Here is a 26,805-nt window from a genome sequence, read left to right as displayed (position 1 = left end):
CATGCATATGAAAGCATCAATGAGATAGTGCTGTGACAAGCTTGGGGGTGACCACCCAGAACCCCGGTGGTAGATGACATGCAGGAAGAACAGGAGATAACACCTACCAGGGGTTTTCAGAGCATTTTCTGCAGTTCTATCAAAAAGAGGTTCAAGGTAGAGGTAAATGAGCCTGCCAGGCTGGCAAGGCACCAAACCAAGCAGGAGCCAGGGAAAGGTACAGAGACAGAGGAAAGGCTCTGCAGGTAAACCCACTGAGGGAAACAGGGAGAGGAAGTGGTGAGCAAAACAGGAGACAATGGTTGTATTTCAGAAAAGAAAAAAAGAGAGGTCTTACTACAGCAGCTTTCTAAGGCACCAGGTGTGCTTCACCTGCAGTTACATCTAGCCACATCTCTGAGGCACCTGGGTACACGGCTTGCATCGTTTTTTTCCTATGACTCCCATAGGTTTTGAACTCTACTATTATAGACTTTCAGGTTTAAAAATTCCAGTGGTAAAGTTAGAAATCTGTAGCCATTAGAATAATTTGAGATCCCTAGAGAGAGCAAACACTCCTATGCAGAAAATTTATTAGCAGAAGGAACAGAAGCCTGTATCAGCACTTTACTGGTGGATAAATCAGTGGGTTTGCTAATGATGTTTCTGTTCTCTTGATTGAATTGGATTTGTAAGAGAAATGCAGCTGCAGACTGAATTGCTTTATATGACAGGAGAATAATGAATAGCCAATCCTGAACACCCAGGGTTTCTGTATATATGGGATAATTTAGCTTCCGTTCTTGTTGTTATTATTTTATATGCAAATGAAATTATCGATGCCTTTATATAATCACTTCCTGGATCACATTTATTCTAGAGTTCTTGCCTGTTTGTGTGTTAGAGAAATTTCTTCCCCTCATTTTAGCCAGGGTTTAACAGTAAATCCTAGTCCTGCTGGAGCCTGAGGGAGTTTTATTATATTAAAGATATGACCCATCCAGAGGACAGCGAAAGTGAACAGAAAATATTGAAACTGCTTGTGGTTAATGAGGATGATATTATTTATTTGGAGATAGAGCCCATAACCTTACGCTATTAGCTGCGTGTTATGTGTACTGGATTTTGCATATTTGATGTTTACTTAACATGCATATCAGGTTCTTTTAACAATAGTGTTTTGGAGATGGTCTGGCAAAGTGCCCTCATCAGCCTCTTGCTAGGTTGTTCTCTGGGGTTGCAGCCAGTTAGCCTTTATGAGTTTTAAGCTCTAAATGGGCTACTGCTCCCACTCTGAAGGATCAGGCCAAGCTGAACCAATGCCTGCTGGAAAAGTAGAAAACGGGATGCCAGCTGGCTAAGAGGGCTGAAAAGAGAGAAAAAGAGATAAAATAATTCTTACATCAAGAAACTGCCTTAGCAACATCCTCATATGCTGGGTGGGAATAGATCACGGTTGCCTGGTTGGTGTTCCAAATGGCTGAGCTCCCACGTTACAGTTATGCCTTGCCATTGGAGGTGGAGTTGACAGAGATGTAAGGGTGAGACACACTATAAATTAAACAGATGGATTGTGAAGTCCAGACACTGTATCCAGCAATTGTTTCTCCCACTAGGGGAAAGTCTTACAAAAACTTCCCCTGGTGTTCAACAGGATTGTGGTGGTTCATTGCACTGCAACTTTAGAAAGGCTTTGGGTGACTGACTGGAGTGGGGAGAAATGAACTGGCACTGAAACAATTCCCACCACTCGCACAGCAGTAAGGAAATTTTGTCTCTTAGGTAGGAAAAGAGGAGAGAAGGATCTTCCCTCATTCACTGACAAGTCAGGGACAATGCTGTAGGAAGGGTCTTGGTGCTTTCTGCTCTCAGTGTTTATGGTGCCAGAGGCACTGACCAGAAAAATCTGGTCATCCAGATTAGTCATTCTTGTTTGCTCTATTGGCTACTGAGTGTCCAGGCAGCATTTTTTGCTCTACAGGTGAGAGGCAGATAGGAGGGTAGGAGCTGAGAGAGCATCATCAGGCTGCAGAAGAGTGTTTGCTGGGGTACAGAGATACAAGTTAGGAAGGAGCCTTTGTGAAAAAGAAGACAAGGGAACAAGAGCATAGGTATGCTGAAAAAGGCTGAGGTAAATAGAAACCCAGGAAACTGCTCAGATGGATCCGTGGAGATCAAAAGTATTATGGATGTGGCAAGAGAAATACATAACAGTGCATAACCATTTAATTCCAAGTAGCTTCATGGGGATGGCACTGGTGGGAGAGGCAGTGTAGGTGTTCTTCCTGCATTTAGTATACATTCAGATGTTATTTCAGGCCTTGAAATTGAGGCTGCTGAGACATTCAATATTTTAAAGGTTGCCTGACAAATAAGTATATTAAAAAAAAACCCTCAATTTTTAATTCTGGAAACCAGGAAATTAAAATAATATTGGAAAACCAACAAACACAAGTTTTTTTTCTTTAAAATAATTATAATAATTTTGGGCACCCTACTAGGAAAAAATAAAATAATCTGTACTGTACTTATGCTGAATGTTTTCTAGAATTATAGTGGTTTTACATAAATTCAGACTTTCATAAGCCTGGCATGAAGGAAGTTAAAATAGTAAAACAAAATTTTTTAATTACTGATTTGTGGTTAGGCATTTAAAAAATTTCAACAATATAAACAGTTGGTAAGTTTTATTCTAGTAGAACCTAGTGTCTTCTTGGATTGAAGTGAACAATTCTGTCCTGATGATGGGGACTATGGCACTGCAAGCTGTGCCTGGAATGACAGTTTTCACAAAGTAACTAGTGCAGCTAATTATCATCAATGTACTTACCACAAAAAAACTTTAGACATAGCCATACCTTAGAAACAGATTTCATCTTGTTAGACTTGAATAATGCAAGTAACACTGCTAGACTAAAAGAGCTATTGAAGGGAAGAGACAATGAGGCAACTCTTTTTCTCCTTCCAAACAAGATTTAACTGCTGTTGACAGGGAAAGTACAGAACATCTTTCTAAAGCAGGTCTGCATAGTAAAACACACTCAGGAAGGGCAAATACCTAATCTCATTAGAAGTTATCCATAGAAGCACTTTTGCACTCTGGAGATACATGCTTATGCTCTCACACTGGAGCTGTAGGTGACCTCAAGAGGGATCTGCTCAACAGAAAAAACAAAGGAGGGAAAACCGAGCACTTAATTTTGTCTCTCATTTTCTCTAGAGCAGTTCTGGAGTAAGGACTTTCTATAGCACAAGGCAGATATTCTTTCTGGTGTGTCCCTGAAATGAATTCATCATCTGGCATTTATGAGGCCATGTTCTGTTGTCATGGGACTGTCACGTCACGTGTATCACACACTCAGCATCAAGGCTTTCAGAGTAGGCAGAACAGTCTGCATGTTCAACAGCCAGCAGGAAAAGATAACGAAGACCACAGGGCCAGTATAAAATTATAAAAACAGCTGCCAGGAGTGCTGCTCAGCTACAGGGCTTCTCAGAGGAGGTGCCAAGGAAGGACTTCCTGTGTGCCCCTGAGAACAGGGCAGGCCAGTGACACTTAAACAGGACCACAAAGCAGCTGTGGCACTGCTGAGACACAGCTCTGTGGCAGAGCAGTACTAATGAAAATGTCCTGTTTTGCTCAATATATACTTTCTTCTCTCTAGTGCAGTGTGATCTGGCATTACTGGAAATTCTAAATTCATCAACAGATATATAGAAAATTGATAAAAAGTAATGAATATTAAACTATCTACCCAGATGCAATAATGTAACATCTATTTTTTTGATTGGTCTTGGTTTACAGTCCAGATTTATGTTCAGATTTATATGGTGCAGTCACATAAGGATTATTCTGTTTGGAGCAACTCATCAAACTTGTGTGTTTCACGTACATTGCAGCACAAATGGCTTAAGTTTTAGGTTAACCTCAGCATTTGTCATGAAAGGACAGTGGAATGGGAGCCTTCAGTTATTACTCAGCCACTTCATGGAATATGCTACAGGTCAGAAGTGTGGCCTTTGATGAGTTATTGCTTACGTAAAAACACGCTTCAAGCATTTATTTCTGTCACAACAGTAACTCCATTCCTTCTGTCCAGGGGGAGGATATTACATGATTGTAATTAACACCAAAAAAGCCCAAGATACATAATCTGTACCTGCATTTACATTTTTTGGAGCTCTCTGACAAAGGACAACTTAAACTTGTGGCATTCCTGATATTTTATTATGTTTTGCAAGAGAGAAGCAGGCCCTGCAGTCTTAACTAGCAGAAGTAGAGGTGACAGGAAATGGAATTTCCTAATTAGTTTCTGAAATGTATTAGATGATGTGATTGCTGGAGGTAGCAGAAACTAGACAATGTCCAGTGCAAAGGATGGGACTAAGACAGCTATGTGAGAATCAAACCTAATTAAACACACGGCACAGACTTTTTATTGCTGGATTCTTGTACAGGTCTAGACCAAAAGGGCTGACTGAATCTTGGGCCAAAAAACAAATAAACTGGGTTAAAATAAACAGCACAGTAGTTAAGTCTCTTCCAACTTGACTCCTCTGGACCTCAGTGATAGTAAAATTTGGTGGAGTTGAGTCCCAGGAGCAATTCCTGTATCTAGAAATAAAGGATGCATGAGATGACTGAAAGCTGGAGCTCAAGCCTGGTATTTCAGTCTTGATCTTCAGTATAAGCATGTGGAAAGATTCTAAACATCTCTATAAACAGATCAGAAATCTAGTTATCTTCCTAGGCCATTACCCAATGGCAGCTGTCTAGAGGACAATATAAGAAAACTCCATTAATAAAGCAGTATTTTGTTACTCCTTCCTAATTTCCAGTAAGGTGCAGCTTAGGGACATCCCAAGACAGTGATGTAACTTCATTTTTAACAGCCTCTCATACACTTATGCCTCACATCTTTATTAAGTTGAGAAACTCTTGCTTTTATTAAAACAAAGTGTAAAAGTTGAGGAGGACCACTTCTAACTCTATTTGGAAAAAACCCTTATCCAGCCCTTCCATTTTTCTCATCCCTTCCTCCCCACAAAGGTATCTATGTCTTTGGGATGGCTGTAAAGTCATGGGGATGGCAGTTATGTATATTCTGGCTTTTCAAAAGGCTTTGTAGGCAAAAGATCTCAGTTTAGAGAACCAGTGATACTGGTATCATTAGACTGAAAAGCATTTTCTTTTCAAAAACTATGTATGTTCTTACTCTGCTTGTTTGCTTTCTTAGAAGATGAAGATTCATGATTAAAGGGAAAAAAACCCCAAGCTTCTGTGACTGTGTAATAAAATCTATGCTCAGAGAATCTCATTTACACTCTGCAAGCTCAAGACAAGCAAGTCTTTCTCCACTTTTGGCCAGGCAAGACTTTTGTGCTGCTCCTGCCCTGTTGAAATTGAGGTTGATGTCTGTGTGCTCATCTACTCCAAAGATTGAGTCCCAGCAATTCTGCTGCTACAACAGCCAGGCTGCCAAGACAATGCCCAGATGGCAATGGCACAGTCTATTCATGTCTATTCATGTCAGCAACTCCAGCTGTGTGAGAATATATGAAGAGATGTGAAGCTCTGAACATACTCCAGCTATAACCAGCCTTCAGGAGCAGTTAAAGATTCCCTCATGGGTTGCTATTCTACCTAGGGAAGTGCCCATATGAGTTTCTTTCCTTTGGACTATCCAGACAGGAGCACGGGAGACAACAGGTTAGACAGGGTAGGCAGTTGATTAATTAGCACACAAATGTGAAAACAGAATTGTCACAGCTTGAATGTATTACTTATCAAATAGCATACTTCCCAGGAGCTTAAACTTTAAAGAAACCACAAGGAAAACAGAGTTCTGGATGTTTCCTTTTGACAGACTGTATTTCACATTTTGGGCAATAATCTTGGCCCCTCTGTAATTCTTTCAGCCAAAGTGTTCAGACCAATATGCCAAAAATCACACTTCAAACTTGAAATTTAAGCAGCTGAATCAGTGTCTTGCTTTTTCCAGTTTCTATTCAGAGTTGGATTGCTATTAGTGTAACAATAGATGAAGATACAAGTATTTGCAATGTATTTCATGCAATGAATGAGTGAGGAGCTTTTACAAAGAGAAAAAGACACAAGGGAACAAATCCATGTGGATTATGTAAGTGTTTATCCTTCACAAAGGCTGTTACAGAAATTTAGGTTGGTTTTTATTAAAGCTTCTTCCAAGTACAAGTCATTAACAAGACCACTGTCAAAAGGTATGAATACTTACCCATTATGTTGATTGAGAAAAGTTACTCTCAGCAAAATGGTTGAATCTCTTCTCAGGCTGCCTGCACACACAGGCATACTGAGCCACCACCTGCTTTATGGGGAAACAATTTTAGAAGAACAAGAGCTCTTGACAATGTCACCAATGCATAAAAATAAGCAGTTTTTCTTTTGGTAGGAAACACAGAGGTCATCTCTTCATTTGTATGTTAAATTTATACTGTGCCAGTTCTGAAAGTTTTTTTTTTTTTTTTAATTTCTTTTAAGAACACTTTCATTAGAAAAGACCTATAACATTTTTCTCCAATCTTTGAAGTGATTTCAGCCAATCACAAACTCTTCTCCTGAAAATGAGGCTGATTTGCAGATTTTGCACATAACAAATGAGGAAACCAGTTTCTGAAATTAAGGCTAACTGCATGACAAGTTGTAACTTCAGGCTGGAATTCCTTTTACTGGAGCTGGGAAAAGCTCATGAGAAACAGCACCACCACCAAGTGAAGAATTCGCTTTGGGCAGGACTATATGAGCAGTTGGCACAACTGAAAGTAAAGGTACAGTGTTCTGGACAAGAAAGAATCCGATCTGCAACATCACAGTTGCATTCTAGTCAAGAGGGTGGTGTAACATTGTGTCTTTGGGGTAAAAAGTGTACTTGTTCCCATGACTGAGGACTGCAGCATAATACATATGGGCAAGAAAGGTGAATGTTGCAGATGACTGAAATGGCATTTTTGAGTTGCTGTTGCATTTCTTCCATGATCACGTTTTTATGTGAGACGTTTCTTAAAAATTTAAAATGACATGGGAGACAGAGTAAAAGAACTGCAACAAAGAATTTTCAAGTTTTGCTGAATTATTAGCAAAATGGGACACCTGGCCAAATACCAGCAACAGCCCCTCCCCTGAAATGACATCGTTTGGCAGTAACTCTTAAGTCTGCAGTAGTGCGTTCCTCCCTTTCAGGCCTTAGTATATAGTTCCTAGGGAACACTTCATCCAGTTCTCTCTGCTTCTAACCTCGTGAAGTATATTAAACCCTCTTAGAAATAGGTAAAAGAACCAAATGCAAGGAAATTTCTTTTACATTTTATATGAAGTAGGAAAGGAATTCAATGCTGTCTTGTATGAGGTCTACAAATACTTTTGGAGACAGGAATTTCTGCTTCTGCTAGAAGAACCAGCTGAGTGCAGAATAAACCGCAGTAAGAACTGGGGTCTGTGCTAAAAAGCAAGAACAGTCCTACCCATTCTTCCTTTTTTTCTGAACTGAACTGCACAGGGAAAACACCATCACCACACTGGAAACACTTCAAATGGGAACAGAGAGATTTATGTATGTTAATCTGGGACAGGGTTTTCCCCCGTGGAGGCAGCAACCTTCCCATTCATTTTGTACAATACCATCCATGTGTGATATTGACTGGCACTCCTGTGAAAACTCCTGTCACCGCTCCTTGTGCTTCTCCATATGCTAAAACTGTTCTTGCTCTAAGTTCAATCTTCCTTAAACAATGCAGCAGCTAAAAGAAAGCTTTAGCATATGAGAACTGAAGTGGTCTAAGTATGGAAGTTTGTTTATAAAAAACAGTAAATTACAAAGTGCTATGAAGAAAATTTATTTGGTCAATGAAAGGAAACCCAAACAAAACACAGAATTTTTGACAAAACCCACCAAAACCAAGAGTGAAGACAAATGAACAACTGTCAACAACCCTTTTCCCTCTTCTGTCTCACTGAAATTTTTCAGATTAACCACACCAACAATAAGTCTTGGAGACTGGGGGCTTTTTAACGTCAGTGTTCAATTTAACTTCATCTTCTCACCTCCAAAGTGAAGGAGGTGGAACTGACATGGAAATGCTGCTTGGAAAAAACAGATTAACTACTAGTAAAAGCGAAGATATTTCAAACTGCATTGCAGACTTGCTTTGTTGCAGCTGGCTGCTGCAGAGGGCACAGCAACGGCTGGTGTGCATTACAAACTACACACGATACGGAGATACTCTGGACACACTGGGAATAAACTGAAGCTAGAATTTTAGTTGTGACCTTCGCCTCCTGCCAGAAAGGCAGATGAATATGTCACTATTAAATGAGCAGAAGGTTCCTTTGCCCTGGCATGGAAACACTGCGAAACAAACTGCAGCCCCTCAGCACGCAATGAGAGGCAGCAGGAGTGGTTCACCGAGAGTCCTTGAAAGCATTCAGGGTACCGATTTTTAAGGAGTCACTGGTTTTGAGGGGCCAGTTCTGCCTCTCTTACACAGACCAATTGTGTGCCTCACTCCACCTCGTTAGCTCTTAGCAGGGCAAACACAACTGACCAAAAGTAGAGTGACAGCTATGGAACCAAACAGCCTGTGAAGATGGATGAGTACACACAGAGGCACATCCACCTGCTTGTGTTTAAGTCTTGTGCATGTCATGTGCAGGTGGGCATTAGAAAGCTGCACCTAGAAGAGACATAGCCTGCAAGGCTACCCAGCTTCCATACCTCCATATACATTGTTCAGATGTAGTCTATCAAAATAATAAGCCTTCTATAAAGCTGCCTTCTGTAAAGCTTCAAACCCGTCAGATGCTTTTTATTAGAGTAGCAAAAATCACTCCACACACTGTCCCCTATAATGATGTGTTCTCTTAAGTTTCTCTTCTGCTAAACAGATCTCTAACAGACAGGACCACATCAGGCTTCTGTCCCACCCTCCCACCCCCTTCATTAAAACATTTTTCCATATAATGTTGCTTTAGAGTCAAACTTCTGCCAGACGAGTATCAGTCTGGAAGAAAAACTTCCTGTGTTATTATAAACCTTTGAAAAAGAATTCGAATGTCTGGGCTACGGTAATTTGATAAGTTGTATCTTGGCCAGTGGGCTCCTGGTCCTCAAAAAAACCCCAAGATTAGCAGACATAACACTTCAAGCTGTGCTGTGTGAAACAGGATCCAAATTGTACTATGTTAAGACTAAAAAAAGGGATCAGTTAAATTCCTAAACAGTAAAAGTAGACAATTCCTACAGTCTTTATTTGTACCATTTTAAGTTTTCCCAGTTCACTGAGTATAGATGTTGTTTCTTGCAAGTGTGGTCAAGGCAGGTGCGTATCAAAGGAGTAAATGTCTGACTTAAGACGGGTTTGATATTCCCATCCCTCCAATTACTGCTTGACAACTGTATGTGGGTTGAATGGGCAGTGAGCATCGCTGACAGACAGTGTAAAAGAAACAAAGGCCAAAGAAACATATGCTGCCCTTGCCAGATTCTGCCACAAAGCCCATCCAAAACCAAAACTGGCAGTTTGTTCTTTCAGCAGAACAACCTGACTGAGGCACAGTTCTGTGCCATGCCAGAGCAGAGTCCAGGTACTCACAGCTTAAGGGGAATAATGGGCCAGTATTTGGGCTGCTTTTTGTCACAGTTCCTATCAAAGATAAGCTGCATGGCAGCCTCCATTGCCTGGATTTTGGCAGCATCAGCACCGTACAGTTTCTTCATTTCCGCCATTCGCCTCTCCCCAGGTCTTTCCCTAGGCGGCTCCACAGAACGCTCCGTCCTCCTGTGAAGGTCTTGATCAGCCTCCACGTATGGGTCCTCAGCTTCCAGCTGCTGCTGCCTCCCTAGACAATCAAATCATAAGAGATGTAAATTACTGAGCTATCAACCAAACATGCTTCAGTTTAGCTTTTGAAAATATTCATATTTTTGCTGGGTCTTAAAAGGCCAAAATTCACATGTTCCAGGGTGCAGCTGTGCTCATTTTGCATAAAGACAAATTCCTACTAAATATTATGATAAAGCCAGGGTGGAAGAAGTGGGGAAAAAAGGAAGAAGATCCTGGAATTGAATCCTAAAATTGTAGAAAACCTCTGTATTATTACAAGTAAGCAAAAATTAGCCTTGCCTCATTTCTTCCCAACGTACACATGCCCTGAAAAAACAAAAAAAACCCCAACAATCAAAACCCAAAACACAATCCCCTCCCCTACCAAGAAAACACAGAAACAACCCAACCAAAAAAATCCCAATCCACTCCCACAACCAAAAAAACCCAAACAAACTGGAGAGTTGTTTCCACAGTAATGACTTAGTAGCTGAGAAATGAAACAATGCAACAGGACAATGCAACTTTAGCTGAACCATAGCCAAGAGAAAATGTAATCAGTTGCTACTCTATGAAAATGAACGAATCAGTCTGTCATGTCTGCCATTAAGTGCATTCAATGAAACACAGCTGTAAGCGCTGTGTTCACTAAACTATCCAACCTCATCCATTTGTCAAGGCTCACAAAGTTCACAGCTGGCAGCCTTACTCTGTTGCTTTGAAGACAAACAAAACATCACCAACATAAATCCATGCATCAGGTCTGTTAAAGAGGATTTAAAACAATTCACAGAGGCAAAACACTTGGACCAATCTGTCAACAAAAATTCTCTTCAGTAAGCCCAACTTGGAACTTGATTTTGCATGTCCAAACTTACCTCTGCTTCCTCGGTGCTGCTTTGATGAAACAAATAATGCTCTGTGCAGTTAAAACAGTGAAGTTCTATACAAAACTCCCCTCTTATTGGGACATTTCTACAAGACGTAGAAAATCACCTGGCAGCTGAACTCCTTTGCCTACAAATAACTGTCCTCAAAACTGCATAAGAGACACAGTTCACTACTAATGACAGCAGTTGGTTTTTTTAAAATACCAAAAAGGACAGTGTTCACAGGTCAGAATGCATTAGACATACACAGGACATGCTTCTCAGTATTTGCTGCCATGTACCTCTTCCCTCTTTCCCTTCAAGGCAATTGGAACAGCCTACCCAGAGAGGTGGTGGATTCACCATCCCTGGAGGTTTTTAAGCAGAGATTGGATGTGGCCCTTAGAGCCATGATATAGTAATTGGAGTTGGATCAGGGGTTGGACTTGATGATCTTGGAGGTCTTTTCCAACCCAATCTATTCTATGATTCTATGATTTAACTTCCAAAACGCACATGACATCGGCAAACCCCAACCCAAAGTTAAGTATCCTGACAGATCTGTGTCAGACATCTGCAGTTTATTTTTATACTGGTGATGCCTTAGATTTTTTTGATATTTTAATTTTTTTTTTAGATTTTAGAAGTAGTTGTACAGTGAATGTAGATTTTAATGTAGTTGTATTACATCTCTTATCCTGTACCATAATTTTTACATGTACCCAACCCTATTACTCCATTCCATATCCCCCTAAATTCCATTAGTGTGTTTAGTCTCCTTTCCAAGGCAGAATTGTAGAAAAACACCTTAAAATCTGCTCCAGAAGATATAAACATAGACACAACAACCTTCAAGCCTGGAGATTCGGAAGGGCTCTAAGGACTGCACATGCTGCAAAGAAGATGAAGATGAGGAAGAGGGGGTCCCCCAAACACCCCAAGACTCAATTCCCAAAGGGGCATATCGGGGGGCAGAACCAGGGGATGGATGTATGGGGACTGGATGGAAATCATTATAAAATTGTAACACCTGAGTCCAAAGGCACGCACGTGGGTTTGTATTCCTGGAGCCTGGAGGCTCATTAAAACTTCTGCTCCCTTATCTTATCTCCTACCTAATTTGGCCTAGAGTCTTTTTTCCTCCTCAGTCTTCTAGGCAACACTGGAAAAGTACTGTACAGAGCAGCCAACTGCCTGTCAGCCTTCCTAAAGGAATTATCTCCCATACCTCATTCACATAAAATAGGTATTTTAAAGAATATAATCAGAAACTTCAATTTTGGCATCTGTTTGTCTGACAGGGACACAGAAAGCTTTTGTCCTGTCATCTGAAACACCATGAACAGTTTTATGCTGGTCGACAAAGGACAGGAGGCTTTGAGGAGTTACTAGCAATCCACTCCAGAAAGCCGTTTCTGTGACTTTGCTTTAAGGGCACACCCTGAATTGGCTACACTGCCAGAATTCACATGGAAACATACATTAGAGTCCATATGTGTTTTTGGAAGAGTCAGATTTATTTGGTGTCAGGTCATTTTAACCACAAGGTCTGAATTAAAGGAGGAGCTAACACTGCCTACAGAAGGCTCAGCACTCTGAGGACAAGGTATAGCATCCAGGCTGTGACTACACAGATTACTGGTGTCCCACCGAAATCGATTTCCTGGGACACCAATATCTCTCCTTAGCAAACCTCTGGCAAGGCAATGAACTGAACCCGTATTTGATAACTCTCTGGGGCCACAAAGATAATTCCTTGAACTTCTGTATTGCCCATGGAAATTCTTTATTCTTTAGTTCCATAGCTGCATGCTAGACAGCTGCTTCCTCACGCGCTTGCCATAGAATGCTCTCTGATAGCTCATTGCACACACTAATGCTTTATTATTAAGAAAAATTAATTTCCCTGGAGATAGATAATGAATTCTTCTGTTTGGAAATTAAATGGGTCTGTAGCAGAAGCTTTATGATGGATGAGTGGATTACAGTTTAGGGTGCATCAATCTCCATTTTGTAGCACCAAGTAGTTCACAAATCTGCAGATCCTAGTAGTAACAATCAAAATAATAATACCAATTTAAATTCCGTTCTCAAAATTACCTGTTGGACATCTGGAGCATATGTTTTACTTTACACTAATCAGAGGTACTGCCCCTAACTTTCTAAGCTGACTTCTGCTATTCCACAGCTACCGGTTAAAAAAAGTCCCGGAGTGATTACATTACAGAGCCTCAGACATATAAATCAGGCCTACAGAGTCCAGGCAGAGGCTTGGGACAGACACTGGCTACAGGGACCCACATTTTTTTGCACCAAAGGCTGAATTTGAGCATAGAACATGACAGCTGTTGCTGGTAACACTACTGCAGCTGTGTGGAATACGTTGCAGTTTCAAATCTGTTATTTGAGGAGAGATACTACTGCGACAAAATCCACAGTCACAGAAAGAATCATAGAATGGTTTGGGTTGAAAGGGACCTTAAAGATCATGTAGTTCCAAAACCCTGCCATAGAAAGGGACACCTGCCATTAGACCAGGTTGCTCAGAGCCTCATCCAACCTGGCCTTAAGCACTTCCAGGGATGGGACATCCACAACCCCTCCAGGCAACCTGTCCCAGTGTCTCACCACCTCACAGTTGGCAGCACTATTTGCTCTCAAGAACAATCAAGGAAAGAAATAATGAAATCTAATGCTGCCTTTCCAAATGCAGTATTTCCAGACAAACAAGATATAAGGAACAGATGACAGCAGAGAAAGTATTGTCCTGTTGAGATGAACACTAAACTTTCTTTGGTGGGGCAGGGGCTGGGAAGTAGAACTGCTCTCATTTGCAGCAGTCTGGGTTCTTTCCATTACCTCAGAGTTTACTTTAAAAAGAATACAAGGCAGTGCAACTTGAGCTAAATGTGCAATTACCTCTTCATCAAAAAGAGGAAAACAGGCACCTCAAAATGGAAAAAACAAAATTATAAACTGTCTATAGCCCTGAGCCCATAGAAGCAACCAGAACTTCTCTGAAGCAAGCACCAAATACTCATCCATGAAGTAGGTAGCAAGGTTTATCCAAAAACTAATTCTCAGCCTGCAGCAATGAAGTCCTCAGCTCAGTTTCACATTCCAAATTCACAAGTCATTGTGCTGCCAAGTTATAGACATGAAACAAGTAATTTTTACACAGTTCGAAGTAGTTCCTCCTTCCAGTTCACACAGACTAAAATAAACATGTTTTCTTTTACAGCATTCAGCTCCAACTACTGGCAAGCTTCCCCCAATCAGGGAACAGTATCTTGCAAATGCTCACAAGGCAAGAAAACAGCTGCAGTGGTAGTTGGTTCCTGCACAAAGGAAAAGTACTGCTGACCTTTTCCCAATTGGTCAGTTCCATTTCTTTTCAAAGATGCTCCTTCTATCTCTTGAAGTGCTTTTCAAAACTTACTCCTACCAAGTCCAGCTCTGCTGGGAAGTCATCATTACCTGGACAGAGCCAGTTGGGACACCTTTTTCCAGACACAGTAAATATAATTTGTTAACCATGAAGGAAAAAAGTTGAGATCTGTTGTGGTTTTGCCCCAGCCAGCCACCAAGCCCCCCACAGCTGCTCGCTCATTCCTCCACCAGTGGGATCAGGGGGAGAATCAGATGGGTAAAAGCTGGAAAACTCGTGGGTTGAGATAAAGACAGTTTAATAGGGAAAGCAAAAGCCATGCACACAAGCAAAGCAAAACCAAGGAATTAATTCAGTGCTTCCCGTGGTTGGGCAGGTGTTCAGCCATCTCCAGGAGAGCAGGGCCCCACTGTGTGTAACGGTGACTTGGGAAGACAAACACCATCACTCCAAACATCTCTTCCTTTCTCCTTCTTCCCCGCAGGTTTATATACTGAGCATGATGTCATATGGTCTGGAGTATTCCACTGGTCAGGTCACCTGTCCTGGCTGTGTCTTCTCCCAGCCTCCCATGCACCCCCAACCTCCTTGCCAGTGTGGCAGCACAGAGAGCAGAAGAGGCCTGCTCAGCAATTACAAAAACATCTCTTTATTATCAACCCTGTGTTCAGCACAAATTTAAAACACAGTCCCATATCAGCCACTGTGAAGAAAGTTCACTCTACCCCAGCCAAAACCAGCATATCTACCTAACCCATACTGCATCCTCAGTGATTCCAGGCCTTCTAAAAGAAAGTTTGGGGTTATTGTTTCCCCTCCACCTCTTCTCCCACTTTTTATGGACGACTTTCAATCTGGTGTGTATGAGCTGAAAATGAAAGTGAACAAATACAGACAACTACCTCTATCCCCAGGGTCTGCCAGAAGCAGGATGAACAGTAACTAGTATATTAACTACTCACTGCATTTGGGCCTTCATATGCACACAAACAACTTTATATACTTTCAGCAAGACAATGACCTAAGCCCTTCAAGACATAAGCTATTTTCCCCACAGGCCCTTAGAAACTCAGATGTCTTGTTTCTCTTATTTTATAAAAAGGAAAATGTCACACACTTGCCATAAGTTTGATCCACTTCACTTTTCTTTCTTTGTAATATCCTTTGAGAAGCTTAAGCAGTAATAAAAAAAATTTGCTCTCCAGAATTTATCCTTTTCTTATTAAAAGAAAAAAAAAAACCAAAAAAACAAGGAAAAAAACAACCTCAAAACCAAAATCCAGATAAATTCCCTGACTTAGAAAAAAGTCTCCATGGAGAGACTTTGCAACATTAAAAGGAGATAGGAGTAGGGAGGGTAATTATCTATGTTGGATTTTTAATGAAAGATTAATACCCAGCATTGTGTGGTTTCTCGTACCATTTTTAGCTCTCAATATTTATACATATAACCCTTAGCTGACTGTAGCCAGTGATCATATGCAATCTGAAAATGTTTCTTCTACGGCCAGCCTTTCCCCAGGTCCCTCAGTGCTCACACCCTGCAGTCTGCCATGTGCTGCCCCACACAATGGTACCTACAGTAAGAGATTTGCTCCTAAGTGTCATACGCCTTTACTAACTTTCAATTTCTTGCTTAGTTAGCATATGATTCTTCAAGGAAATACTGCACTTTACCCAGTCCCAAGGTGTTTTTCTTCTCCATGATTTCAGACTGACCTATACCCCCTTCACATATCTTTGCTTACTTCAAGTGATGAATTATTTTGTTACTGCTGCGTGTGCACTTTCTGAGGTTTTCATCTTAAATGCTACCTGAGCTATCTTGAGCAGCCCACACTAACAGAGTTAAAAACACTACCCATTTCTACTGATTAAAAACTCCTAGTTCTCTCTTTGAATGCCACTTCCCACGAGCCTATCTGCTGTGTTAAGTGTTCTGCCCACACAGGATTCTCACAAAATGCCAGCTTCTTCATCTTCCTAGAAAAGCTAAATACCTTTACCACAAACCTACATAAGAGTTTTTCTGAGGTGATAGAATCAGGCCCTTTTATTGTGCCCATACTTGCAGCAATCAGGCATACCATGGGGAAAACCAAAATCTTTGCCTAAAGTAATTTCAACAAAATAAGGATTTAAATCTGAGGATTTGTAAACAGGATATTCAAAGAATTTAATTTCTGCAGAGCTCCACAGAGCTCTGGATTTCCAGAGGGTTGACTATTCTTTATCAAGTGCAAAGATTTGCAGGACAGGAGTTTCCATCAATGGGAGCCTGCGAGATACAAACAATTGTGACTCACCCCCACATGTGTAAAGATAAATATTCTTGGTTGCTGAAAACAGCACGGTCTTGCTTACCGGAGGGTTACCTTGGAACATTAAGTAACTTACAGAAATTGTGGAAACATACTGAAAAAAGAAAATGAAGATTTTATAGCAGAATGAACAGCTTGATTCTAGCTATAAGTTGGCTTGGGGAAAATACACTTCTATTTAAACTTATTCTTAACTTTAAAACTTTGTGCTTGCAAAAAATTGATGAAAGGATTCCCCATGATACCACGTAACCTTCCCCTTCCCATTTTTAACAGAAGTCTGATCTCCAAAGACAGTGAGGCCGTATATTGCTATGCCAGCAGTCTCATCTACTCAGAAAAATCAAGTGCTGTAGCTGGCTTGAAAAAACTGATTTGGAATAAAAATTACTTCCAGTGTGAGTAATTGCCTGCAATATTAAGCCTTCAACAGAGTCACAACCACCACAAAGATGCTGAAGGTATTAAAGCCCCAAGTATCTACACTGACAAAGCTTCCACCTGCTAGTTGAGGAGGGAATAAGTTAAAAGAAACTGAATATTTCACCACATATATCTACAAGCAATGCAATATTCTCAAGAAAAAAGAAAATTTTCTGTTACAGGCTTTGAAGTAAGAGCAGATGTGATTCCTTGGCAAGCTTGTGGCAGTTCGAAACCATGGTTCCATAGACGTTTTTCTTTCCTCAGCTAGAAAACCAGCTTATGCAATTTCTGCTTCCCTCCTTCTCCCTTAACTGCATGCTCCAGCTCCCAGGCCCCTCAAGGATGACGTTACAACTGTGTAAGGGGCCACAGAATGAATCCTGGAAAAAAACACAAAACAACCAAACCCAAACAAAAACCAACTAACCAACCAAATAAACACCATCCCCGTCCCCCCCGCCCCCGAAAACCCCAACCCCACCAAGCTATATTTAGTTCTGGTACAGCTCAGTGTCCTGGCAACACCAGAGCAGGAGCAAACATCTAAGAAGAAAAATTGCTTAACCTGGCTTTGGCACTGAACTTGAAGCACAGCCCAACTGAAACCTATTGGTAAGAGCAGTTTCAGGTGAGAGACTGCACTCTCTCTGACAGACTCAGTTGCAACAGGCTGTCTAAGCAGACAGCAAACAGATTTTACAAATCTGAAGTACTACAATACCTTCTCTTTCACTGTAATCCAACTTTTCTACACATTTTGAAGAGGACAGTTCTGTAGAAACAGGACAAAATTACTTACCAAGACAGCAAGTGAAGAAAATTACCTCTGAAATAAAAATAAGCAGAAAGGAAGGAAGGAAGTTTAGAACCAAGGTGTTCCATCTTCAGGTTTCCTACTGGGTGGTATGTATCATTCTTAAGTTAATTAAGCACAGGCCTCACTGTAATTAATCTGTCCTACCTGAATGTTTTAAAGAATTAATTACCTCACATTATTTTGTTATTTGGGTTAAGTAACTGGCAGAAATTTTTACAGCTAACAGGACAATAAAGAGGCCGATTTCTGTTTTAGAAATAGGATTAAAACCTGAGAAGGATTGTTGTGTGGTCTCCAAAACAAACTGCCAACAATCCTACATGGAAACAATATATGTCCTCATGTCCATGTTTACATTAGCACCAGGCTACAATGGTTACTGCCCAGCCAAACATGAAATCACCTTTTATTTTCTTCTATTACCTTCATAATGAAACCCTTAAAAAGGGATATCCTTATCCCAAGCAGAAAATGACCTGAACCAATTAAACCCTATGAACATGAAGCTAGTCCAGTGGAACCTCAAGTGAAAGCCTGCTCTAGAAATTTGAATGCTCTTAACATAATTCGTAATCAGGCATTTGCTCATCTAGGATAGAAAACATATGGGTGAACCCAGCGTAATCAGGGGTCTGTGTCACACCAGAGGCACCAACCAAGGTGTCCAGACTGTGCTGGTGCCATCTGACAGAATTAAACTGCTGGGAAGTTGCTGACCAACCACTGCTTAAAAATTAGTAGAGGATCAGGCACTGGCAGCTGCCTCTAGTAAGGATCAAGTCTACAGCAATAAGACTAAATACAGACCAGCTGACTCTGCACTCCCATCCCCCAAAACAACTCCAATCTGTCACTGATGGCAACAATGCTGATGCCAGACAAAGACAACACTGCTAGAGTAAACAGAAGGATTACTTAAATCTATATATAACTATATCTACACATACATTTACGGCACAGTTAGAGGAGCTTGAACAAGGAAATGTTCAAATTTAAAAGTGCCTCTTTAAAAAAGTGCCTCTCACTGAAGAAATATGAATTTCACAATAATTTTTTTTGTGTACTTTGAATAGAAATTAAGCATATGCACTTGGAAGAACGTGTTTCAAGATGCACAGAGTGCTAGACAGCTAAATTATATTGAGTTTGGTGTTCTCAGGAAAAAAGAAAGGAAGCAGCCAGTGTCAGTCTTCTAAATCAAACTCACACATTTGAACTTCACACTGAAATTTCTTTCTTGACTCCAGCCACAGACTATAGTGCTGAAGTGAAGTTTGGTTTATTGTCTGATACGAGGAAGCTATGTTATCAGAAACATCTGAAAAACTTTTTTTTTCGAGAGCAACGCGTAGCCATGTTGGTGATTTTCTGGAGGGAAGTATACTCAGGCTATGAACTGACCTTTCAGTTAACTGGCACGTCCATAATTTAGTATTACCACAGACATGCAGAATTAAATAACAAGGTCTGATCCAGAGAAAATTAATTTCAGCAAGTAAATACGCATTTTCTCCATGCTGCCAGTAAACTGCGTGCGCTGCATTTGGAAAGAGACATCTGGAAGGAGGGTCAAACTAAAAGAATCAGTTAAGCATATCACAACTTGTGAAAGAAAGGGCTGAGGGGTAGGTTTGGAAACTATGACCTTTTCCATTTCTCATTGCTCATTTCAGCACTCTAGTAAGCTAAATGAAATATACTTAAATACATGAGGGTAACCGCTATGCCCAGTGTTAAAAACACAACAAAAAACATTGGGAAAACATGCCAGAGGAAATCTGCAGATGTCTGCCTATTTTACCTTCTGCAAACGGAAAATGTTTGACTTCAGAAGTAATTCCAGGGTTGGGTGCTGGAGCAGAAGTCAGCACTGTCTGCTTTCAAAGAGGCAGCTGGCATCCCACCCTTCAGAAAGTTAAGCTGTACTTCTTAGCACTCGGGAGCTCCATGTCTCCTGTCACTTCAATGGGATAATTCACACATGAAGCAAGTGTTTTAGTGACGAGATGAAGAGAAGACTTTATAGAAGGAGAGCCATCAGACTAGAAGCCCATCTAGCCTGACAGCCTGTTCAGGACAGAGGTCAGTACCTAATGCCAAGGGAAGAAAACAAAAGCAGGGAATGCAACTCCCTACACACCACTAACATTACCTAGGGAGAAATGGAGAGATCAGAAAAAGGTAATACTTCTTCCTGCACTCCTCCAAAGCCAGCCAGCTGCTCTGCAATCTACCACCTCAACACCTCCTCCATCAACATGTCACACATGATGCAGTCTTCAAAGTCTGGACTCTTCCACATTTGTCAGCCTCCCTCCCACCCTACCAGTGGCCAAAAATCCCAATGCAACAACAACTGATGAATTTTTAAAGCAAGTCCTCCAACCCTCTGCTCAGCAACCACATCAGAAATTGCAGACCTCCTAGAAATGAAGGTGCTCTGCAAGGCTTGTGCGTCAGTTTGTTAGTTAGTTGAACAACTATAAAATGCTGAGGCCCAGCATGTTCTTTGGAGACCTACATTCCTTGGCAAAGTTTCTCCAATTTCTGTGAATATAGAGCTGACTTTAGGAGCAACAAGCACTTCAGCAACTACAAATGAAATTAAACCCAGGAGATTCTTATCCAGCTAAATGTGAACAATAACATTCAATAGTGTAACAGCCGTGTTATTTATTTCAGTACAAATATTCCTTTAACATTTAGCCTTCACTTACATTACCTCCATGATTTCAGTGTACCAGAGCAGTGTTATGACAACTTCAGACACATGTCCTTCAAAATATCAGGAGGAAATTCTGATATCCACATAAACAGCTTTGGGTACTTTGGAGGCCAGCAACAATTGTAACACTGATGAACTGAGTATTTCATAGGGCTGCAGCACAACTGTGTCTCAGTATGTTGCCATGTCCACCTTCTCTATTTTCCTGAGTGACAAAGAAGTGCTATCACCTCTGTATTATACCTCTAAATAAAAAGAAAATGGAAACAAATTCATAGAGCAGGAGGTGCTTTAGATTCCTTGGAACAGGCTTCACAGTAGATCATATCACAAGGTAGCACAGGGCTCAACTCAGCCCCTGAAAAGACAAGAGAGACAATTTTCCCTCGAACCTTTGGGTTTAAGATGCATCATCCTTTGGGTATAAATTACTAGCTTGCTTCTTCTGGAAGGCATGGTTGGAAGAGAAAGATTATTATTTTGGATATTAGTTTCTAAAATTTCACATATGTTGAAAGCTTTTGTGGATCTAGCCCCAGGCCATGATGGAAGCCTGCACAGGCCACCCAAGTCTCAGATGGGTGGTGTTAACAGCCTCTGCCTGTCTCTCTCACTTGATTTTGAGCATGAGAAGAAATGAGATTTGAAAAGACCCAGGCAGACAGAAGTCTCCAAACTCTCAGTTTCTGCCATCACAGCACCCACATTTCCCTGATAATGAGGAATGTGAATTCCATCTGGATGCTTCTTATAATACTGAGGCGCAGTAAGAGAAGTTGAAAACCAAACGCTGCCTCTGAAGTCTTGGAATTAACAACACTCCATTAAAATTAGCAGGGATAAATTATGTGTCTCCAAGCAAATCTGTACAAGAGGTTTGCTTTATAACAGAGAGACCTTAAATGTGTAACGCTTGAGGTATTTTGCTGCCATGCTCTGTTGTAGCTCCTGAGCAGATTTTGTAGACAATGAACTCAGAAAGCAGCCTTCATTATTACATCCATTTCTACCTTGGTCTCTGACATTCACTTTTCTCGATTACTCCAGTGCTGAACACCCTGAAACTTTAAACGCTCTTCCTACAGCAACAGTTCCCCCAGGTAGACAGCAAAATACGTTGTGTTAATTCATAGCCCACATTGTCACTGTCCACTTATGAGGTTGAAAATATTACACTAAAGGCAGATGAATTCAGATTTATCAGCAGAAAACTGAGACAGAGCCCTCTCCTAAGTAAAATCATTTAGAGACACAGAAATGCTGCATGTGGCACCCAGATGGAACCAGTAACTGAGGAATTTTAGGGAAAAAGGAAAAGTGCATCAACTGTGAAGACAGACTGCCCTAGTTGAGTGATTAGCACAGAAATGCTTTTATGCCACTTTTCTCTAGAGCTGTGTCTGTCAGCATGGTCTCACCTGCTCTTTTCCACAGCAGCTGCAGCTGCTTTCACAGGCTCCCCTGCAGGGACAAAGAATGAAGGGGAGACCAGAGGAGCCACTCAGAGCAGCTGCATATGCTAATGGAATAAGCAAGCAGGCAGACCTGCCTTCAAAAAGTTACCAGGACTGGTTCTGAGTGTACTTAGTGTCTGCATCTTCCCACACCAAACTGTTCCCATATGAAGCAATCTTCCAAAACAGCATTCTGAAAGCTATTTTTGCTCTTACAATAAGACTGGGGAAGGATTCATTCTTCCACAAACGGCCTCTCAGCCCTAGGGCCCACTTGTTTGTTCTTTGCCAAAACTTTGCAGGGACCAGGTATGTCACAGCAATACCCTCAAACCCTGGAAACCCCATGGACACAAAACAGGCACTGATACTCTGCTTAACTCATCTAAAACTGAACTACTGTATGTATTTTCTTTGTAAACAGAAAGTTCCAAGGGCTAATGCATCAGAACAAGCCACTGACCTGTTGCCAGGAGATCCTTCTGCGACCAGCAACTCTGAGGAAACAGTTATCAAAAGCAGCTCTAGCACATGGATGGTGAGGGACACAGCAGATGAGAGGAGCAATGACCTGTCTCTGTTCAGCACATCTTATTCCCATATCCTCAAGATAAGTCCAGTCAGAAGGAATTTTCCACAACACTGATTTAGCAAGAACAACAACAGTTCAAGTTTACCAGACTTCTTTCACTGACTCTTGAAAACCTTTGGGATAATAGCCCTCTGGGAGACAGGGTAGCTCCAATTCTGTATTTGTTCAGCAAAGATGTCAACAAGATGTGTTCTGGGCACAGGAATGGCATGTTAAGGTCTGTAAAGAACAATTCTCTCAGATCATATTGTTCATCCTTCTGCCACTTGCAGCTTTTGCTTACTTCCTGCTGAGGTACTCAAAATGCCTTATAAATATGAATAAATTGAACCTCTCAAGAAGTCATCTAACATATGTACCATCTCACTATAATAACAGGAACACAGCAGACAGACAAATAAGAGGTGACAATTTCAGACACAAATTCCTGAAGAGTAATACATTCATATTAGGACGGCATTCTTCATTTCCATCAAATGTAAGAGGAAGTAAAGGTATTTGACATCTTGGCATTCCTCTTAAAGCAATGTCTACACTACAGTTACATTGAACCACAAGAGCTTCTTTTCCCACACTCCTAGCATTAACCTGCTTTAACTCAAATACCAGTACTCCACAGCATGCTTATTGAGAACTGAGATCAAGTACAGCCACTGACAGATAGGGAAGTGGCATTCCAGGCCCAAGCTCTACCCAATGGTCCACACTGTAAACACGGGAGAATGGTCCACAGCATCCCCAAATTCCACCCAGGAGCTGAAACCTGCAGCATTCCTTGGCAGCAAAGCAAGAAGCCTGACCTTGTACTGGTTGCCAACACTGTCAGTTTCAGTCTGAGGCACATAAAAATAAGAAAGACTTCACATATAATTTCCAGGTATACATATAAACTCCCACGCAACCCTCTGGAGCACGCAGTAGAGGATATTCACTTGTCACTGCACTTGGTCCAATGGCACCAAAAGTGCAGTTTCCTCAAGCTTTATAGTGTCTTTCTTCCTCTACTTCCTGCAGCAGCAAGTGTACCCATACAGCAAAACGTCCACTTGTTGCAAACTGTGTTGGTTTGATAGGAAAGACGCAGGGTCACACAGCAGAGTTATACATTCTCCTAAGCCCAAATTCTGTCCCTAGCATAAGATCCAAGGACATCTTCTTGACCATCATATATTTTAAGAATGGCTGTGTTCCCAAATTGATACTCTTAGTACAAAGAAAACCTTGTCTATCATGAAATGGATATAAAATTGATATATGTGCCCAACTGTTGCTCTCCAGCTGCAGTTCAGACCCTTTAATTTTGCAAGTACAGATAGGTTTTTAATATTAAGGCAGCAAAAACTGTGGCACTTTTCCTTGTTTCTCTAGTAAGGAAGCACTTTCTCAGCTGTTGGCTTCCAGTACCAAATAACACAGCCTCTACGTTGGACACAGTGTGTGCACTTGAGAAGATTCTGCTGCTACACAATAAAATGTTCAATCATCAAGATCAGAGATGTGGTAAAAAAAGGAGCGACTTTCAGATTTCTTCTTCAGTTCACACAAAAACATGTTTCAAAAGCATCTCTTAAGCACCCACACACGCTGCAGAGAGCACTCATTTCACAGGCATTTCTCAGAAGCTTCAGCAACTCAACTTCTAAGGATTGTGGTGAAAGTTCATGCCAAACAAGGCTTTTTGGCTGTCAAAAAGTTTGTCAGCCAAGGCTGATAAAGCCAAGGAAGTTGATCAGATATTTGTAAGTTCACCATCCATAATGCTTGGACAGCTTAGGGCAGGGAGGAAGAAACAGAAATGCTGGAGACCAGGAATTCGTAGTTCAAGAATCTGAGCTAGAGTATGATGGAGAAAAAGACAAAACAGGGCAAAACATTTACCAAAAGCAAAGGAAAGAAGGAAAACATACTTGCAAACCCCCTGAATCAAAGTCTTTTTTCCAAAGCCGCACATGGGCCTTAAACAAAACCAAAAGCTTCACGGATCTGGTACAATTCAAACAAATTTCAAAACACAGAAAATTCCATTACTCCCTCTTCACGAAAGAGGCAGTAGCAACTATGAATTTTGAGAAAAATAAAAACCCTACAAATTGCAGTTTAGAAAGAAACATCTTCATTCACCATTTCCTTTAGTTTTTTTTAAAAAAAGTTTTCCATTTAGTATGAAAATTTTAAGTTGAGACAACAATATTTTTTGGGAAAAGCTGGAGGGTATGTGTGGGCAATAGAAACAGGAGCTTTAAAGGAAAAAACTATTCAGAGCATTAACAAATGACAGACTATTATCCTTCAGTAATGAACTGACATGACGGTACTTTCCCTTCCTTTTCTTTGTTTTTAAATAATAGACACTGTCTTGTTTCCTGTTAACTACTACAGAATGGTTCTCAATGTACTCACAATGCTGTACTCACCCAATTACAGTGTTTTCTCTTTTATGTAAAAGGGAACAAAGAAAAACTACACGAGGACAAATTACATGTTGCAAAGATAAATTTAAAAGTGTAATAAATATATGCAATTAGAAAATTTACAGAATTGTTAGGCTTGTGAATCTTCCTTTCTTGGTTTCTGCCCTTTTAATTCTTGCAAATATAAAAGGCAATTTAGTGCATTCTGTCCTTTATATCCTGGATGCCTGGAGGATTTGGTACCCTACCTGGGTTCAATAGGCATGGTAACCCAGGATAACAACTTCATGCTATCCAGCATCCAGAAGGAAGACTTTTAAATGCAACTAAAGATATCCCCAAGGAGCATAGTCAGTCTATTAGGATCCCCAGTTAAAGAAAGAACCAGAACAACAGACTAGCCTGACAAGAAAACCCTCTAAAAAGGGAGAATCACTATATAATTATGATTGTGTATGAAGACACAACTGAAGAGGAAAGGAACTAAAATTGTCTGTCAGGGATTTTAACCAAATGCACTATATATGTAGATAAGATTGTTGTGCACTAGTATGTCTGAGTTCATACAGCCTCAGCAAAACTTTGTTCGCAATTAATTCTGGGCATTCCAGGAACATGTAACTTGACTGCAACACCACATGAATTTAAAAGCTTGTAAGAATTTGACATGAATTCAAAGACAAAAAAAAAAGATTGTTTTAAAAGAGGTTGCTTGTGAACTGTATCACTGCAGAAGTGTTAAATCATGCAGCAAGTTTGCCAATTTCAAAGCCCTTACTTTGCAAGTCAGCCAATCACTGCAAATGCCCATTGTGAAAACAAAACAAAGCAATTGCTTACTAAAGTAAGGAATCTGCTTGTTCTTCAAGTTTGTGGCGGTTACCAAAATATGAAATGAACCTGAAGTTTTATTCTCTGGCTAGTCTGACACAATGGCTTTCTTATCTTTGAAACTCCTCTCTTTGCAGTTAGCATTAAGGCTTGTGTGTCACTATCCAGGCACAAGAACGAGAGAAACATACAACCTCTAAGGCTGGAAAACACCTCCAAGATCTTTGAGTCATCTCATTCCCACCTACATCTCAGGCTTATGTAAGTTTTTTAAAGTTTGCAAGATTCTATCCTCTGATGTTTGTGATCACATTCACTTCCATCAGGCCCTAGATCAGGCATTGTCAGTGAAGAGTCGGACATCAGCTGGTATTCATTTTAGTCCACTCAATTATCCTTCTACATGCTGATGAGATGTGGATCATGTGTGGGAACCAACTATATCTTACTTGGAAAATCCAGACTCGCACTATGCATGTCCAAAACACCTGCATTAACACTGTATAGTATTTTCTAATTTTGCAGGGCTTGAAAAACACCAGATTAAGAGAATTTATCCTTCACAAAGATTAGTATCCCCTTCCTTATGTGCCAAATTCCATTCTCTATTTGTCCCATTGCTGCTTTTTTCCCCATGTAAGGTGCAGATAACCATGTATCAAACTCTTGCAAACTCTTCTTTTAATGGAAGAGAGCAAGCTGGGTGTCTTTTCCCAAGTGAATATCAAAGTGAGGGGTCAAAGGCTGTGAATTCCACCTGAGTCCCTTATTTATGCCAGAGGAAGAAAATATGAGGCACAGCCTTTCCTCTTAATGTTCCCTAACAGCTAGCTTATACTTCAACTGATCATCCAGATCTGTTGGTATTCCACTTTGACATACCCAAACATTTCCATTCTCTTTAAAGAATATGTAGAACTCTTACCTCACAATTACAAATGCCTCTTCAGACATGGAGGCCTAAATTTCAGGCATTACTGACGTTTACATGCCCAAGTTCCTCTGCAAATCTGATCCTAAGGTAGAGGAAGCAGCCCAGGACATGCAGTTTAGGATTAAGAGGAAAACGCATTAAGGAGAAAATACTTAAGTAACCACAGATTTCTTTTGTGGATGCATTATCTCCATCTTCTC

The 26,805-nt window shown here is 40.7% G+C and overlaps 1 protein-coding gene across 3 annotated transcripts in view; it reads right to left on the bottom strand.

Moving 5' to 3' along the window:
* Positions 1–9,260: 9,260 nt before the first annotated feature.
* The window catches only part of GEMIN8 (gem nuclear organelle associated protein 8), a 27,593-nt gene continuing 10,048 nt past the window's right edge, over positions 9,261–26,805 (bottom strand). For all 3 annotated transcript variants that reach the window (XM_027891748.1, XM_027891749.1, XM_027891750.1), the window contains exon 4: positions 9,261–9,853. In XM_027891748.1, coding sequence (XP_027747549.1) covers positions 9,603–9,853 — 251 coding nt within the window. In that variant the 3' untranslated portion in view covers positions 9,261–9,602. The remainder of the gene's footprint in view (positions 9,854–26,805) is intronic.

This window comes from Empidonax traillii, unplaced genomic scaffold (genome assembly GCF_003031625.1).
Source record: "Empidonax traillii isolate 1590-97213 ecotype Southwest subspecies unplaced genomic scaffold, ASM303162v1 scaffold329:size853407, whole genome shotgun sequence".
NCBI lineage: Eukaryota > Metazoa > Chordata > Aves > Passeriformes > Tyrannidae > Empidonax > Empidonax traillii.
This window is presented reverse-complemented; position numbering and strand designations above follow the sequence as displayed.